Below are 20,387 nucleotides of genomic sequence, written 5' to 3'. Positions count from 1 at the left end.
CATCCTTGATTTTAGGGTAATATTGTCGACATAAGCAGATGTTGATATAAGTTGGGGCGGATATTGACTGGAAAAGGCAAATTCCTCTTTGACCTGCATACAAGTGAAATTTGTCGTTAAGGGTTGACCTGTCATTAATGAGCAGGATTTACACTTTGAGAAAACAAACAGTGCAAATATTGATTAAATTAAGATAATCCGGTGTGAAATACACTTTGTATATTAACAGTCTACATTCTGTTCCCTATGTATCATAAAATCTATAATACATTCAGTACTGAACCATTATGTGAAAAGTAATTCAAATTTTGAGTATAGGTCACATGTTAGAAAATTGATTTATCAGTTACATCTTGTTAGAAAATGCATGTATAAAAAAATGGTAGTCCTTGTTTGATATGTATTGCATTATCAACCAACACCTGTGACTAAGCAATTCAGTACAGTTCTCATTGTTGCTGGTAGCATGTGGCTGTATGTATAGTTCTTAATTACTTGCTAATTAAATTGACGTATATTTTGGTCTTAGTGAGGTAACAGACATAATCATATTAATGAGGCAACCAAGGGGAAATGAAAACCTGTCAACAAATTATGAATTCTCTTGAAATTGCAGTAACAATGAAAATGAAAAATGCCTGACAGAAACAAGTCCCTATACAGAGTTGTCAGAAAGGGGATCGAATAATTGAGCTGGCTGAGTTTAAGGAAATGGGGGTATGGTGCAGATTCAAATTCACATTATGGGAGCCCCAGAGGCAAAACCCCCAAAAGTTCTTAAAATAGATAATTACAAGATATATTTTTCAAAATGAATTTAGCAGTGCATGATAAAACAAATGATGAGATTTTCCAAGCTGAATCGAGTTCAAGCATAGAGAGAAAATGATGCTCTTTGTACTTGTGTATTCACACACATTGCTACTGCTCTGGATCTGAAAAAATAGTACCTTGTTATCTGTATACAATTTCTTACATGTAAAAAATTTGATTCTTCTCTGCTCTGTGAATGGCACCATCTTAGCACTCCAAAACTGCTTTTAGTACAAAACACACATATGTCAGTATGAGACAGTTATTTAGTACCACTTCATAATGTCAGTGTGTCACTTCATCCAGTCAAGCATCCTTTTTTATGCAGATTTTGTGAGTGTATGTTTGTCTTAAATGTCTGCCAAAAATTAATATACTCCACACCATGATGAAAAGGAAAAATTCATTTTACCGTTTTTGTTGTATAGGAGCTGATGCCATTCTTATGCACAGTAAGAAGAGTGACCCCTCAGACATTGAAGCATTCATGAAGGCTTGGAACAATCAGGTACTGTTGTTCTCTAATTACCGGTTCAGCCTGGAACAATCAGGTAATGTAGCTCTCTAATTACCAGTCCAGCCTGGAACAGTCAGATACCATTGTTCCCTAATTACCAGTCCAGCCTGGAACAATCAGGTACTGTAGCTCTCTAATTACCAGTCCAGCCTGGAGCAATCAGGCACTGTAGTTCTTTAAGCATAAGTCCATTCTCAGAACAATAATCGGACTCCATACTTTAGAACATTTTACCTCATAGTTCCAAAAGTGAGCTCCATTTCCATTCTTTACCTAAACATATGCCAGTATCATATTTTAAAATTATGTATGATCAACATGCCTTGGTCAGTAATTTCAGCTTTTCAGATATTTCGAAGATGTCGGAAGAAGTTGGCAGAGTTCTATACCAATAACATCATCCATGCATTAGCAGTTTGGTTTCTGCAAGGTACCTTTGCTGGGAATTTTTGGATTTCAACCAAAGTTTGGTTTGCAGATTTATGTTGATGTGACCTTGAATGAGTTAATTTTGAGTCATTTGAGTAATTATTGAGAGGAGTTATGTCCTCAAATTACCATGCCTCCTAACAAGGTTTCTGAAGGATAACTTCACAGGGAATAGTTAGATTGTAAGCAAATTTGACCTGTAGCTTTATGTTATCAAGAGAATGAATGAAAATGAATTTGATTTATATCCTTCCAGCAGGAGGTCATGGGTTTGAAACCCAGCAGAATCATACCAAAGACTTTTAAAAATGGTACTAACAGCAGCCTCACTTGGTGCTCAGCATTAAGAGGTTAGTGTTAGGACTGGTCAGCCTGGTGTCAGGATAACGTGACTGTGTGGGACATGATGCTACATGTCTGCGGCATGATGCCCCAGTGCTAAACATCACTATAAACTGTTACACTGCAGACATTGTAGTGACATGACTGAAAAATTGTTAAAGCTATGTTAAAAATCTAAATCACACACACACACACTTCTAGCATTCCATGGCCTTATTTGCATGAGTATGCTCCCTTTGGTTTCTGCAGCCCAACTTTACTAAGAATTGCTGGATTTTAACCAAATATGGTAACAAGCTTTACATTGATGGGACCACAACTGAGTTCATTTTCTAACGTTCCAATACATCATTTACGTGTGATAGCCTGTTGTCTTAAAATTTGGTTTATGCAGCATAAATTTACCTGGGATTGTTGGATTTCATCCAAATTTGATGTAGTTTGTTTTATTTTTATTAGATCTCAAATGAATTTGATGTCCAAGATTCAGTAACATCATGCACAAGAGTTATGTCCCCTGTCCTTCTAAGTTGGGTGTCTGCAGCATGTATTTACCAAGGATTGTTTGGACTTCAACCAAATTTGACGTGAAGATTTATCTTAACCCTTTACCTCGTGAAAGCACCTTTGGACGCCTCTACCCGATTCACATGGAAGTGCCTTTGGATGCTTCTACACCATTCTCATGGAAGCGCCTTTGGATGCAGGCTGTAAACATCAGTCATTTTGAACTAGTTTTCATAGCATCACCTTTGGGGATAATCCCCTGTTAGGTACTACATTCATTGATTTGATTGACCATTGCATCAGATCATCCGGTCACTATTTAAACTCTTTTAGTAATCTGCTATTTAAAGTAATGGAGACAGATTCTCCACGCACCAAATTGGAGGCCGTGGATTTTGTTCATTACTTTTCAGGAGTTTGCATGATTAGAATCACTACTATGAAAGGTTCAGTAACTTAGGTAAAGGTTCTGATATTGATGTAGGCAACACTTCAGTTTTTATAATTTATCAAGTGCAGATGATTTAGTGATGTAGATGTAGACAAAGAACTGGTAAATTTCGAGTATGCAAAATGGCAGTGATGGTTGGTCACATGGCTTCACTGGCTTGACAGTGAATGAGTTCTCTAAAGATTTTAAAGCACATAAAAAAATCTTTCATGAAAAATAATTATACAGCGATAATGATCAGATTTTAATCCTAAATATTTCTAATCATAATTAATGTATACAATAAAATTAATGTTAAGTGGTTAAAATTGATTTCTTTTGTTTAATTAGTGGTTGTTTCAATGAAATCATTAAATTCATCAACAATTGCCACCTGAGTTATTGATCCCAAATGTGACAACGGTACAATATACTTTAATAATTTGTATTCTCTCAGCTTCATTTTTGTGCCGTTCCACATGTATCCTCAAGCTTGCATTTTTTATGGTGTCCTCCACTAGAGAAGTTTCAAACTGCTCATCACTACAAAGAAAATGTAGTGTTGCAATGGAAACACCAGTGCTTACTAAAACTTTGTGTAAAAGAAAAATCTTTATCTACCATAATTTGGTACCCTTGTTGTTACAAATCTAAAAGCCCAGACAGCTTTTTGATCTCCACATCACTTGTACAAAAGTGGCAGCACCTTGTGGATATATCCATATCAATCTTTCCACTTGTTGTTACTTTTGTAGTAGAAAAAACCAAGCACTAAATATGAGGATCTTGTAAATATTTCAGTCAATGATAATTCTGGTTTCAGGGTAGGATAGTTTCTGGAGAGGACAGTTTGAGGGTAGGATAGTTTCAGGGTAGGACAGTTTCTGGGTTGGACAGTTTCTGGATAGGACAGTTTCAGGGTAGGACAGTTTTTGGATAGGACAGTTTCAGGGTAGGACAGTTTCTGGGTAGGATAGATGAAAATCACAAGGCATATTTACTTGAACCTGCTTATGACTTTGCCAATTATTTACTCCTCCCAGAAATACAATTAATTTGTTGATGCTTTACATTGATTCTATGCAATTCTCTCTCTCTCAGATAAACACATGCTTGGAAATAAATGTGGAAGACAAAGGTTATGCAGCTACAGTTTGGTTGTATATCAGCATACATAAATTTGTTTACATCTAGGAGGATAACAGCAAACAAAAATATTAGAAAATCAAGGTCTTTTCATAATAATAAAAAATTATGCTGTGATATGTATCTCTTGCTTTGCTAAAAACGGTAGAGGTATCCTTCATGAAAAGATCTACAAATGTATACTGACAACAGCTGTTAATTACTCATCTCAAGTCATTGGTGATGGGTTTTCATGCATTGACAGATGAAACTCATTGTAAATGTCAAAGTGTGGAATCTCAAATTCTTCCAAAATGTTATACACCTTCCCTGGAAAAGGTTGTCTCTCTGTATGTTGCTTTCTTGCTTTCCCTTAAGATTTCCATGGAAGAAAAATGGAATAGCATCAGGTTTTAAGTCATATTTATTAGGTTCCATCCATAGTCCTGTTTGTTGTCTTGAAGAGACAACTGTATTTGTGACAGTCTGACAAAAGAAAACTGTACCATGAAATAATTACAATAATCAGTTGAAAGTCCATGGAAATTTTGTCAGTGATGAAAAAAATGTCAGAAAATCTGAGAAAAAAAGAAAAGAAAATAAAATCATATCTATTCAATGGCCTGTGTGCGTTTTCCATTACTTTTAAACTGATCAGTATAATTTTTGTCCGGAGCTTAATTCATTGCTATTCAGCCACATTCTCTGTCTCTCTTTTCGTGGTAATTTTCATTTCCGCTCTCATCATTTTCATTCTACTTGTGCAGTACTTCTTTCTTGGTCATCATTTTCATTCAACTCTTTCTGTCTCTCTGTAATGAGAGAATTAACTTTTATTCTGTACTTACTTCTTCTGCATCATAATATCTATATGATATAAATGCAGCAAGTGAAGGTATGTCCATTTTTTGATGACCCTGTTTTGGGGAAAAGGACTGGTGATTAAATTTTGAGAAATCTGCCATTATAAAACATGCTTTCATGCACTCATTTGCATCATCAACAGAACCATTTTTTAGAATTTTTCTTTATTACATGTTTGGTTGCAAGAAAATAGGAGCACACCAAAAACCATCCAGTTCCTTGCCTTAATCATCATCCCCTCATCATGATGTATTGCAGTCTTGTATTTTTTGATGGTTTAATCTTCACAGATGGAATATGTTGGAAGCTTAAACCTATATGAATTCTAGCATTGCCATTGTACACTGGAACACAGCGATATTTTGGTCATGATTTTTTTCCATGACAGTATCAATTCTAGTTACCATAGTAGTGAGGTAGAACTAGAATGATGCTGGTGCCTAGCTTAGCCTCATTTTAAATTGTTGATCGAGGGTCTAACGAATACTTGAATAAATGCCGATAATGGTCTGTTGCTGTACCAGAGTTTAGCATGCAGCTTGATATTAATGACACTTCGAGTGGATTGGATTTAATGAATTGCAGCTTATTGTATACAGGAGGTATGACCCATTATTCACATTTTCCTTACTTTCATTTCCAAATATAACTTGAGTTAGCTTTGTTTCATTATAAGTGAGTTTGGCATGCAGTTTTGTATTAATGATATCTTGAACAAGTTCAGTTTCCAGAGATCTGCATTATCATCTACAGGAGTTATGGTCCCGATTTTCCATTCTCCTAAACTCTGCTTTCTTTAGCAAATTATTACTCATCCCAAATTTTGGGTGACACTTTGTATCGATGCAATTTTAGCTAAGTTTCATTACAGATTTCTTCCTATGAGATTCAATGAAAGGTTACAATATAATTGAATGTTTGCATATTTTTTCCAACTTTGTTTTCAAGATTATCCAGGATTTCAGTTAAATTCTATTGATAGCTTAGTATTGTTAAACTTTTGCATAAGTTTGAATGCCAGCATTTTTATCTCATTTTTGAAGAGTTATAACCTATTGTTGTTGGTTACTTCCCTTCTTTTTTTCTTCAAAGTTCTGCCGTTTGAGGTCCAGCAGAACAAGTGTCAAGGTGAAACCCTTTGCAATGCAACCATTGCTAACAGATAGTTGTTTATATCAAGAAACTATTTTAATATGCTTCTTAGCACAGGAAAACAGCTCCATGATGACAAATTTAGCTTCCAACATTATTATGATTATAATATATTAGTGTATTAAATCAGATGTAAATATGGTAATATTCTTGGATTTCCTTTAAATGTTTGAAATATTCTGGTTTCAGGGTCCAGTGGTAATTGTGCCAACAAAGTACTATACAACCCCAACACAACATTTCAAGGATATGGGGGTTTCCATGGTGATATGGGCCAATCATAACCTAAGAGCTTCCATTAAAACCATGCAAGAGACGACTAAACAGATTTTTAACGACATGTCCCTGGTTAATGTGGAGAAGAAGGTAAACATATTATTGCCTGAAATACACATTATGATTATGGCAGTATATATTTTGTAATTCTGTTAATGGAAGCCAGAAAAATGGACTGGATCAGGTTGCTTTGGTGGCGCTATACAGTTTCGCATTTTGCATAGGGTTAGGAATTTAAAGAAAAAGAATGTCCCCGGCTTTCCTCACTGGTTATACTGACTATTTAAAAAAGACCTTGTATATCTTAGGTATAATGCAAAGAACCTTTAATTCCCTTTATTTTGGTGTATGATTGATGGGTGTACTATGGGTTATAGAGTATACAGCTTGGCCTTACTTCAAATGTGCACCTTTCAAAAAAGTGCTAGCTCTACTTAGTCATTTTCACTTCCTGAACTTCAGAGGTAAATTGTATAAAAAAGAGCTGATAACTTTTTTTACATTTTATATATTTGGTAATTCATTCATTGCACTTTCAGAAGCTGGTATTGTCTAGTCTGGCAAAATTCATTTTCCCTATTTTAATAGCTGCTATGTATAGTGTACTTTAGACTAATTCAGACTGATTTTTTAACACAAGGGAGCAGTCATTTTAGTTATCAGTGTGCTTAAATCATGTAAAATTTCCAAAAGTACAATATCCAAAAGAAATATCATCCACATTACATTAATGTAGCATAGAGGTATGCCAACATTCTCTCTACTGTGCATGTTTTAAATGCGAACTACTTCACCTTACATACGTCACTCTCTCAAAAGTACATATTATCTGGTGAGCGCCACCTTTATAGTCAGGGTATATTCTAGGAGGTCAGGTTGCTGTAGTCAGGGTGAATTCAAAGATGCTTTATAGACCAGGTTGCTATATAGACACGGTGTATTCTAGGATGCTTAATAGGTCAGGTTGTTTTATAGTCAGGTTGCTGTAGTCAGGGTGAATTCTAAGATGCTTTATAGACCAGGTTGCTATATAGACAGGGTGTATTCTAGGATGCTTAATAGGTCAGGTTGTTTTATAGTCAGGCTGCTATATAGTCAGGGTGTATTCTAGGATGCTTTATAGGTCAGGCTGCTATATAGCCAGGGTGTATTCTAGGATGCTTTATAGGTCAGGTTGTTTTATAGTCAGGCTGCTATATAGTCAGGGTGTATTCTAGGATGCTTTATAGGTCAGGTTGTTTTATAGTCAGGCTGCTATATAGTCAGGGTGTATTCTAGGGTGCTTTATAGGTCAGGTTGTTTTATAGTCAGTGTGTATTCTAGGGTGCTTTATAGGTCAGGTTGTTTTAAAATCAGGTTACTGTATAGTGATGGTATATTCTAGAATGCTCTATAGGTCAGGTTGTTTTATGGTCAGGCTGCTATAAAGTCAGCATACATACTATTTGCAAGTTCATTTTTACTTCCTCATCATAAATCCCACCTATATTTAAAAAAATTCCCACCTTTTTTTATAAATGGAGGGTGAAAAATACCCTCCACCTCAATTTTCTGTTCTAGAACATACCCTGGATTAGGAGGTATTTTATGTTGCAAAGTATTAAATAATGACATGGAATCTATGAATATATCTGCTTTATTAAAGGGTCTGCCTTATACTGAAGTACCTCATAGTAAGGGAATGTCACTCAAACTATGTACAGTCATCACAATGTATACAGGCAGTTATGGAGACCAGTCTAATCTACATATGGCCCCACTGTGCTCTCCATTTATGATGCCGAGTCTAGTACTTCAGCTCCAACAGGTGCCACCATTCAATTCTCTCAACCCTTGGTAAAAATAGAAGGGACTCTTTCCTCAGTGACCAATTGGAAATCAGTGTTTCTGCTTCAGGAGTTTTGTCAGCAACAGATCTTGACACTCTTTGCCAGCTCCTTCAATCAGGCGACAGCCTCATCTCAAAGATGATGATGCTTGCTTTCAGGTTCCTTCTTTTACTTTTTGATTTAACTACTTTGTGCAGACTCAGCCATCCAAGATTCTATTAAAGAAATTTTCTGCCTTTTGCATTTGAATTATGCCTGCCTCCTCCTACCTTATCAACCACCTGGATCAGAGTGCCAGCATCTGTTGATCCATCACAAATTTGAAGAATCAGACTTAAATTACTTCCACAGTCTGGCTGATTCATAGACATTTTGAACTGTTTAACATCAGATAGATGAGACTGGGACATCCCCAGCATCAACCATCTCTTTTTTTCATGGAGCACCTTCCATCAAGTTTTTGCCAGTGGTTCTACTATGTCCATACATCAGCCTTTCATTTGGAAACCCCAACAGTTAACCAGGACATTGCAGCTTTGGGAATGACAAAACCATAATCTATTCCTAAGGATTGAACACTCACCAATTGGTCTGCAAATGTAGTAGCCATGGGTTCTATGTTGGACTTGGTATCAATGGCTATCTTCCATCAGGCAGAACAGAGCTCATCACCTCTTACTCTGAATTCCATGGTACATGTATGGGAGTCGGTCTCTAGAATGACCTGAGTCTTGAACAGAGCTGCTCAACATATTTTAACCATGCAAATTTACAATTGGCGGAATGAGATGCACTGATCTCTACATCCACATTCGTTAAGGATCATCAAACAGCCAAGTTTCAGTCACAACCATTATCCTCTAATTTCTTTTTTTTAATGCCCAGATTGATAGTGTAAGCCACTAAGGAGACACATTTTCCCACCCCTCTACTGCAACACTAATACAGGAATGTTTTGTTAAACTATTAAAGGGACACCAACCTCTGGCATGTTGTCCCATTGTAATTCCTAAGTTGAAAACCATGCTTTTTACAAGAACTAAGTATGGACAAAAGACAGGAGTGATCGCTTATGCCAAAGTTTCTCTATACAGCTGCCTCCATCTCTCAAAAATGACATTTCCACACTGCCCTTCCTAAAGATTCTGGTAGGAGGAAGGCTTCATTCTTTGCTGCTGAATGGAACAATAGTTGCCACAACAATCATTGGATATGAGTGGTTTTCAAGGGACTCTGCATCACTTTCAAAACCCTTCTGTCCAGAGACCCATCAGCTACAAACATTCCAACAGACCCATTCAAATCCACCACCTTGCAGCAAGAAATTAACAACTTTCAGAAAAAGTGGTGGGAATCATTTAAAATAATAAATTGCCAGGGAATTTATTCTTGACTTTTCTTGGTCCCAAAGGCAAATGGCACTCTGTGCCCTGTCATTAGCCAAAGTGCTTAGAATCAGTTCATTCATGCTCCTTGGTTCTCGATGGAAAAACTACAGTGCATTTCAAATGCTGCTCAGGAGGAAGACTTCACAATCAGTTTGGACTTAAACCATTACCTCATTTAAGCACATTTGGATGCCTGTACCCCATTCTTATGGAAGTACCTTTGGACACCACTACCTGAGTTGCATTGAAGCGAATTTTGGCGCCTCTACACCATTCTCATGGAAGCGCATTTGGATGCCCACTGTAAACATAAACCATTTTAAACTGGTTTTCATAGCACCACCTTCGGGGAAATCCCCCTATTAGATACTACATTCATTTATATGAATGACCATTACATCAAATCACAATTAGAATTATGACTATAAGGCTTCAATAACATGGGTAAAGGTTCTGATAATAATGTAGGCATGAGTTTTTATAATTTATCAAATTCAGGTGATTTAGTGATGAAAATGTAGACAAAGAACTGGTAAATTTCAAGTTTGAGAAATGGCAACTATGGTTGGTCACACGGTTTCACTGGCTTGATGCTGAATGAGTTGCCTCAAGATTTTAAAGCACGGAAAAATTCTTCCATGAAAATAATTATACAGCTATACTGATCAGATTTTACTCTTAATCCTTTCTATGCATAGAAGATGTGTACCAAAAATTTAAACTGGTTAAAAGTAATGTTGAATGTAACATGTACTACACTGCTGTAACCGTTAACTGGCAGGCCTTCATGTATGGAATCAAACAGGTGACAAGTGTGCACTGCACTGTGGCTCTTTGGAACATGTATATCAACTGACTACAAAGCCATACACTCTGAGATAAAGGGTTAAAAAATGCATATCTTCATGCCCCTGTTCAGAAGGTTTCCAGAAAGTTCCCATGATTTGCATACAACGACATCGCTCATCTTTTCCAAGCACTCCCATTTGGACTTGACATCAGTCCTTGGGTCTTCACTTGTCTAATGAACCATATTATGGCTCATGTCCAGACCATCTCCAAGGTGGCAACATAAAATTACCTGGACGACATCCTGCAAAAACATCAGATGAGTTACATAGTAGAATATGATGTTATAACCCTTGTTACACTGCTTACGATCTGGGTTTTCTCGTCAAAAAGGACAAATCGGACCTAGTACAATCTTGACAATTTGTTCACCTAGGCATGTAATTCAACACAACAGTTAAACAGAGTATATCTCTCTCAGGGATGGGCATTGAAAATCAGGACCATGGTGGCTTCGTTACTCGAGGGAATCTCTCTGTGCATGGGAATTACTTCGCCTTCTAGATTTGCTCAAGATGGCAGTGGACCTCATCAGCCTAAGGTTACCTTTGTGTGCACCCATTACAAATGATTCCTTTATCACAAGGAGATGCCGAAAGTTTGCAGTTCCACAAGATGGATCAGTTTCACTTCTGACAGTTCCCTCTTTGGCACCAAGTTTCCATCCATGGGTGACCAGATGTTGATACTGAAATCATTGCCTACTTCCACTCAAGGCCACCTACAGGATCCAGTACAAGACTTGAAGTGAAATCTTAAAATTACCAAGCTGTTGTGTTGAGAGAGAACACGCTTATTTTTTCCTGTCAAACAGGGACAGGATGATATGACTGTACAGGTCCGTTCATCCTGGATTAAGTGGGTTTATTTCGCTCAGATGATTTTTCTTATACATTTTGGCTGACATGGTTAGAGCAGTTGGCAGAAGCATTGCCTTTGACCAGAACTGTTCTCTTGATTGATACTATCGATGCCGTGAGATGGAGATCGGAGTCCACATTCTCCAGTTTACCCCAGAGAACTTTCGTCCCTAAGGGCTCAACTTGATCTGGTGGCACCCATAGCGACACACAACTGGTCACATTTCATGGTCATTTAACAGCATCATAAAATGCAGCTTAATGACTTCCACTGGATTTGTGGGATGGAAGATTTTTTGAAGCTGCTCCCAGACATATGGAGTCTTCTCCAGTCAGGTTACCTAGAAGTTGTCTTACATGCCTTTGGGGACTGGAGATGGAAACTCTTGGGTGAGGTATTCTCTTAAGGTATTATGATTGGATAACATATTTAAAGACGAAGCTAATTTTCTCTAGTAAAATGTTTCTTCGCAAATACTTACCCATTCATAATAAACATACACCCTCCCAGCCTTCCTGCAGTTACATCCATATAGAGAGCATGACTTATATTTCTGTAGTAACTAAGATATTCATGGGTTTTGCCACCAGTCCCCCTATATCAAGGGGTTATCACTCTGCCCAACCACCACCAAGATGGGCAGATAACTAAGCTATTTTTAGCTAATAGTTCTGTCTGACCTCCCACTTTGCCATACAAGTCTTACTACCTTCTTGGGGAAATTCCTTGCCATATGAATCTTACGAGGGTTAAAGACACTGACTGACAAGCACCATTTTCCTAGCTTGATCTGATGTTGTCCATGGATGACCCAGCCTTTTGTGCATCAATTAATGTAGTCTTCTGACCTTTATCTACTCCCACATTTACAAAACTCCTACAACCTGTAATCTCATGACATAACAAGAAAAGACAAAAAGACGCCTTCTTTCAGCAGCTTCTACAGCCTGGTTGAGTAGCTGTTATCTTGTAGTATTTTGAAAGACAGCTACAGGATCCAAGCATCAATGGACCCTTCCTTTTGTACTGAAGACTCTTATCAAACCTTAACCTGGCTTTTTTAAAAGACACACACACATCAGTGCTTGACACGGAAATTCCTGCTGTTTACAAAGATGTTACAGGTCTGAGAATATAGAAACCTTCTTCATTGCACATGGACTGGAAACTCGTTTTAGACCTGCAACAACTGGTTTGTAGCAATTACCTCTATCTTGACATGGTCTCAGTGATTATATTTTGCCGATTGTAACATAGCCTAGCTATTCCATCAAGAACACCACTGATATACACATCTGGGGTCAGTCTCATGTGTGGCTCATGTCCTTAATAGCATAGCTCAGTACTCACATTAAATGCCATAGCTGTGTCTGGTAATTACTAGCGCATGTAAAGAGATGCATTCCGATCTTCATCAGTTGAAAGACCAACACAAGAGCCACCTTCAGATCATAACTTTTGTCGTAAAGCTTGTTATTCCAGATTGAGGCAGGACTGTCCAGTTTTTACAGAGCCTTTCCCAGCAACCTCCCCAAGGAAATTGATGCTACGTCCATGCTGCAATTGTCAGATACTCTGATGCAGAAGTCTTCAACATTTTGCCATCGCATCAGATCTTGATGACCCACGGATCGCACTAGCTAAAAACTCTCCTTATGAACTGAGTCATCAAGTTTCTTCCCAGGACAACCCCACTGGGGTCTTGCTCAAGCCCCTTTTCCTGAACCATGCACTCTCAATCAGCACCTTTTGGCACAAAAATTCAGCATGGATACCCCAGGATCAGATTCCAAAACTGTTCAGATGCTGAGTGAACATCACTTTGTTGCAGTTTATGAAATCCCTTGTTTTGTTTTTGATTCATCTCACCTTCCTTGTCAACAAGAATAAATCAAATCTCATTCTGTGAAAGCTTTTCATTCATTTGGGCATGAGGCTAAACTTAAAATGTTTTCAGTTTGTCTCTCCTTAGAACATCCTTTGAGGAAGACCTCTGTGGTCCCCATCAGTTCTGAGAGTCGGATGTTCAGCCTTGATTAGGAATGTCTTTTCATTGTGGCCATAAACCGTCCTGCCATGTTCCACCAATTCATTAGATCTGTACGGATCTTCCTCATATCTCAGGGAAGCAAAAACTTTGCCTGCCAGACCCAGTTATCAAAGCTTTGGACTAAGGTCCCATCTCAACAAATGAGAGGACCTTCTCGATGTTTTACTGGGTATGTCACTGAAGGATAAACCTCTGGAAATAATAATCTGTACAGAGGCCAGCGTTACTGGTCACAATGCCTGCCTTCAAGTGAGTATGGTTTTGCCTTATTCACAGTGCAAGCCCCGAGTAGATGAAGGCTGTTGTAAATGCCCTTTAATTACATTTGGAGATATTATCTAGAACCGAGTTTTCCTTAAATCTGCAGGTAATGAAATCTTTCTGACTTCTGCTGCTCCATGTGGTCATTGGAGCAAATCAAGGATCTCGCCAGTTACAGTCCCCAACTTTTGATACCGTCGTTGCATCAGGCAGTATTGAGAAAGATATTTATCCACCAGTTTTAGATGTCCCTTTAAGATGGTTTCAATGTAGTCAATATGTTTGGAGAACACATATTGCAGACCTTTTCTGAAGTGTATGTGATACTCTTTATGTTTTAAGTTTTTTTTCTATTCTTATTTCACACAGTTTTGGAATGGTTACATTTTGCATTTTGTTTTCTTTCTGCAGATTGCCACTGTGAAGGAAGTTTTTCGACTACAGCGTGATGATGAGCTTGTTGAAGCTGAAAAACGATATCTTCCAAAGAATTAAAGCATGTGGAGTAAACACACTGAATATACTATATACAGTATATACAGCAGGGCTTCTGCTTATGTGGCAGGTTATTATATTTAAAAGTTAAGTAGGCTTTTTTTATTAAATTTTGTGTACTTTTTAACCGTGATATATTGAAAGATAGAGCATCCATGACTGATATTGTTGTCTCATATTTCAAACATACTTTATAATGTCCCAAACATTAGAAGAATTTAGACTATACCTTTTTTTGTATGGCTTTTGCTGAAATAGCTTTAATGCTTTATATTTCTTGTTCTTCATACATTATTTATTATACATTTTTATAATATTCTACAGTGTAGGGCACTGAAATACCATCTGCCATGTGATACTTCTTGAATTGAACTGCCTCAAAAGATGGGTGCATAATATTTTAGTGCTCTTAAAATATACAATTTGAATTTGGCGGTCTTGTATGCTTGTGAAGCCTTAAATATAGCTTTTTGCATGTTTGTTTTGATCCAAATGCACTATGTTCTGCTATGAAATTTCTGCAGGTTTGTTCACAGACATACAAGCAGTGCAGTTGTTTCACTGCATAATAGTTCACTAAACATTATTATTCATACATGCAACAACAAAAGAAATCCGAAATAAAAGTAGGGTAGATGTTATTATTAAATTTTGTGTGCTTAAAAATTATATATTGAAAGATATTGCAAATATACTGTAATATTTTAAATTTGCCATCTATAATTACCTTTGTTAGTTGACTTTGTTATTGGTTAAGATATTGTTGAAATCGGTCAAGTGTATTGTGCATAATAATAATAATGATGATGATGATGATGATGATGATGATGATAAAATCTTTATTTAATGATGAGAACATGTTCGATAATGAAAGACCATTTGACCATGTAGTCTTTACCATTTTGACAGGTAATAATATAATACAATCAGTTACACACATTCTAATATAATCACACATGCACTCACAAACATTTCAGATAGAAAATGTTCCTTCCTTGTAATGATTGTGTAATCATTGGCAGTACACACTCCAGTATGTCATACAAGTGTAATCATTGGCAATACACTCACCATTATGTCATATGAGTGTAATCATTGGCAGAACATACTCCATTATGTCATACAAGTGTAATCATTGGCAATACACTCACCATTATGTCATATGAGTGTAATCATTGGCAATATACTCACCATTATGTCATATGAGTGTAATCATTGTAGTTAATTTACTTAGTTTTAGTATGATGTGCACTTTTGCACTTAAATTTATGATGGTCATTATACTAATCTCCCAGATTTGGACCCAATTTCCTGGATTGTGAACAATGATCTCCCTGATTTGGTCCCAAAAAACTTGGCATGTATGTGAGTGTAATCGTTGGCATTACTACACACATCATTATTTCATATGAATTTAATCAATGACAGTACACACCATTATGTCATATGAGTATATTCATTGGCAGTACACACCATTATGTCATATGAGTATATTCATTGGCAGTACACATCATTGTCATATGAGTGTAATCATGGACAGTACACATCATTATGTCATATGAGTGTAATCATGGACAGTACACATCATTATGTCATATGAGTATATTCATTGGCAGTACACACCATTATGTCATATGAGTGTATTCATTGGCAGTACACACCATTATGTCATACGAGTATATTCATTGGCAGTACACACCATTATGTCATATGAGTATATTCATTGGCAGTACACAAATGAAAACTAGATGAATTATATGGGCTTTAGTAAATCATTTTGTTAAATGTATTGGCCTTTTGTGGTTTTCTTGTCATGTATATTTTGTAGCTAACTCACAAGGCCCTATCCATTTACAGGGCATGTGTTTTGTCTGTTTGCACTTTGTATTAGGCCTTAAATAGTTATGGTGCATGTGCTTTGCTTGATTGCACTTGTATTAAATAACTGTCATTTATGCATCATACATTTGACCAGTTTTAACAATATATATATTAGTTGGAATGTTAACATGCAACCCATTGAGAAAACGAAAATAATTTTGACAAGCAAATGTAAGCTACATTTTTGTGTTGGCAGATGTTACTCATCATTTTAATTCTTGAGTACCAGAAGTATTTTATGTGCTTTTTAAAAATGGTGGAGTTGGTTTCTTAGCTACAAATTGTTTGTTAAAAAGGGTCACATTAATTTTAAAAATCACGTATTGTGGATGATGGAAATTTCACAGGATCTAATTGAAGGTTAAGCAGCTAGTTCAATTAAGATCTAGTTGGACAAGGATGTAATGGGAATTGTGAAGCTAACAGGAAGATACAGTGGTCACACAATAGTGTTCACACAGCTTCCTGTTTGTTTGTTTGTACCTCCCTACCAATTTTATAAACAAAAGGCATCAAGGATATAAAAACTCCGCAAAATTTAGTAAATTCCTTCATTAATTTATAATTTATAACCTGATTGTCACCAGGGAGTCCCAAAAACTGTAAACTTGTTGGCATTTAGAATCAAACAGGAGTTTCTTTATTAATATGGTCACGATATTTGCATGGGTGAGTCTTTGTTTTCAAGCAACAAATGTGATGTAGCTCACCATCATTGATAATCTCTGACAGTAATTCCACAAATTTTGGAGTTACATTTCTTGAATACATGTATACAAGAGTTCCTCCCTTTTATTTATTCAATTTGTTTTAGAAATATTAAAAGTGGACATTGCAAATATTGCAAGAAGACAACATAGTTCTTACTGCAATGGACTGTTCATGAAACCAGAAAAGAACAGTGAGCAGTCTGCCTGCATTTTCACATTGAGAGCTTTTGTTTGGCTTAAAACACCATTATGTTGACAGTGTCTGAGACCTCTGGCAACAGTCATGCTAGAAATTAAAAATGAATGATTGAGATGACTAAGTTTTGTGCATTTGTTATATCCTTGATGCTTTTTGTTTTTAAAATGTGTAGGGTGGTACAGACAAATTGGAGGATGTGCAAATGCAATAGTTATTTTGGCCTGGGGAGAACAGTGGTGACATGTAGGTCATATTCAGTGCTAGTGCTGATGGATATGACTGAGATTATACCAGCAAAGCTGCCTTAGTAATGAGATTTTTATTTTAACGGTCATTTTCAAAATCTTGTTATCAGCATAGCTCATGGCTGAGATCAGAACAGACAAATTGTATTGTTTTTAGTACATGCTTTTAATATCAGCTATATTGAACACGCTATGCAACAATATTATCAACAATATTATGAACAGTAACATTTTCAGCTATTTGTAAAAGAAGTACTTCCTGCACAGAGTTTAATCTTATATTTGAACCAAGTTCAAAATCAGTACACAAATCCTGTTTTGAGTCTGTATGGATCAGCTTGAAAGTTTTTTTTCCCCATTTCTTTGTAGTCATCTTCTGTATGTATGGTGCACTTGATCATAAGTTAACTCTAGTGTTGTGTTGCCTATATGCAATGTCTCATTGCTTCTGTCACTCCCTTGAAATATTCAGTTAAATCTAGTCATGATTTTGTTGCCATTATGCAATGTCTCATTGCTTCTGTTACTCCCTTGTTATATTCAGTTTAATCTAGTTTTGATTTTGTTGCCATTACGCAGTGTCTCATTGCTTCTGTCACTCTTTTATCATACTGTATTAAATCTAGTCTTGATTTTGTTGCCATTACGCAGTGTCTTATTGCTTCTATCACTCCCTTGTTATATTGAATTAAATCTAGTCTTGATTTTGTTGTTACTATGCAATGTCTCATTGCTTCTGTCACTCCCTTGTTATAATCAGTTGAATCTAGTTGTGATTTTGTTGCCATTATGCAGTGTCTCATTGCTTCTGGCACTCTTTTATCATATTGAATTAAATCTAGTCTTTATTTTGTTGCCTTTATGCATTGTCTCATTGCTAGTACTCTCTTGTTATATTTAATTAAATCTAGTCTTGATTTTGTTGCCATTATGCATTCTCTCATTGCTTCTAGTGCTGTCTTGTTGTATTGCATTAAATCTAGTCTTGATTTTGTTCCCATTATGCAGTGTCACATTGCTTCTGGCACTCTCTTGTTGTATTGAAGTAAATCTAGTCTTGATTTTGTTACCATTATGCAATGTCACATTGCTTCTGGTGCTTCTTTCTTATAGTCAGTTAAATCTTGTTTATAAAGTATTTTGTCATTTCCATTTCATCTAGCCTTGCTTATAATCCTGTTGCAGTCTGTAATTTGTAGTGGTCCCTATGTGAGAAGGCATTTAATGTATGAGTTATACTGCATTGTTTGTAATTCTTAGTAGTCCTAATGTGAGATGGCCTGTATTGATTGATTTATACTGCATTGTCTGTAATTCTTAGTAGTCCCTATGTGAGAAGGCATGTATTGTATGATTATACTGCATTGTCTGTAATTCTTAGTAGTCCCTATGTGAGAAGGCATATATTGTATGATTTATACTGCATTGTCTGTAATTCTTAGTAGTCGCTATATGAGAAGGCATGTATTGTATGATTTATACTGCATTGTCTGTAATTCTTAGTAGTCCTAATGTGAGATGGCATGTATTGATTGATTTATACTGCATTCTCTGTAATTCTTAGTAGTCCCTACATGAGAAGGCATGTATTGTATGATTTATACTGCATTGTCTGTAATTCTTAGTAGTCCCTATGTGAGAAGGCATGTATTGTATGATTTATACTGCATTGTCTGTAATTCTTAGTAGTCCTTGTGTGAGAAGTCATATAATGTATGAGTTATACTGCATTGTCTGTAATTATTAGTAGTCCCTATGTGAGAAGGCATATATTGTATGATTTATACTGCATTGTCTGTAATTCTTAGTAGTCCCTATGTGAGAAGGCATATAATGTACGAGTTATACTGCCTTGTCTGTAATTCTTAGTAGTCCCTGTGTGAGAAGTCATATAATGTATGAGTTATACTGCATTGTCTGTAATTATTAGTAGTCCCTGTGTGAGAAGTCATATAATGTATGAGTTATACTGCATTGTCTGTAATTATTAGTAGTCCCTATGTGAGAAGGCATATATTGTATGATTATACTGCATTGTCTGTAATTCTTAGTAGTCCCTATGTGAGAAGGCATGTATTGTATGATTATACTGCATTGTCTGTAATTCTTAGTAGTCCCTATGTGAGAAGGCATGTAATGTATGAATTATACTGCATTGTCTGTAATTCTTAGTAGTCCCTGTGTGAGAAGTCATATAATGTACGAGTTATACTGCCTTGTCTGTAATTCTTAGTAGTCCCTGTGTGAGAAGTCATATAATGTATGAGTTATACTGCATTGTCTGTAATTATTAGTAGTCCCTATGTGAGAAGGCATATATTGTATGATTATACTGCATTGTCTGTAATTCTTAGTAGTCCCTATGTGAGAAGGCATGTATTGTATGATTATACTGCATTGTCTGTAATTCTTAGTAGTCCCTATGTGAGAAGGCATGTAATGTATGAATTATACTGCATTGTCTGTAATTCTTAGTAGTCCCTGTGTGAGAAGTCATATAATGTACGAGTTATACTGCCTTGTCTGTAATTCTTAGTAGTCCCTGTGTGAGAAGTCATATAATGTATGAGTTATACTGCATTGTCTGTAATTATTAGTAGTCCCTATGTGAGAAGGCATATATTGTATGATTATACTGCATTGTCTGTAATTCTTAGTAGTCCCTATGTGAGAAGGCATGTATTGTATGATTATACTGCATTGTCTGTAATTCTTAGTAGTCCCTATGTGAGAAGGCATGTAATGTATGAATTATACTGCATTGTCTGTAATTCTTAGTAGTCCCTATGTGAGAAGGCATATAATGTATGAGTTATACTGCATTGTCTGTAATTCTTAGTAGTCCCTATGTGAGAAGGCATGTATTGTATGATTTATACTGCATTGTCTGTAATTCTTAGTAGTCCTTGTGTGAGAAGTCATATAATGTATGAGTTATACTGCCTTGTCTGTAATTCTTAGTAGTCCCTGTGTGAGAAGTCATATAATGTATGAGTTATACTGCATTGTCTGTAATTATTAGTAGTCCCTATGTGAGAAGGCATATATTGTATGATTATACTGCATTGTCTGTAATTCTTAGTAGTCCCTATGTGAGAAGGCATGTATTGTATGATTATACTGCATTGTCTGTAATTCTTAGTAGTCCCTATGTGAGAAGGCAT

At 36.2% G+C, this 20,387-nt stretch overlaps 1 protein-coding gene across 1 annotated transcript in view; it reads left to right on the top strand.

Annotated features, from left to right (window-relative positions):
* The window catches only part of LOC149777196 (phosphoenolpyruvate phosphomutase), a 35,745-nt gene extending 16,710 nt beyond the window's left edge, over window positions 1-19,035 (top strand). The window contains exons 7-9 of the mRNA XM_089941898.1: window positions 1,242-1,321; window positions 6,369-6,545; window positions 14,105-19,035. Of these exons, the coding sequence (XP_089798024.1) occupies window positions 1,242-1,321; window positions 6,369-6,545; window positions 14,105-14,188 (341 nt within the window). The 3' untranslated portion in view covers window positions 14,189-19,035. The remainder of the gene's footprint in view (window positions 1-1,241; window positions 1,322-6,368; window positions 6,546-14,104) is intronic.
* Window positions 19,036-20,387: the final 1,352 nt, after the last annotated feature.

This window comes from Sinohyriopsis cumingii, chromosome 18 (assembly GCF_028554795.1).
Source record: "Sinohyriopsis cumingii isolate HCF-2022 chromosome 18, ASM2855479v2, whole genome shotgun sequence".
Lineage (NCBI taxonomy): Eukaryota > Metazoa > Mollusca > Bivalvia > Unionida > Unionidae > Sinohyriopsis > Sinohyriopsis cumingii.
This window is presented reverse-complemented; position numbering and strand designations above follow the sequence as displayed.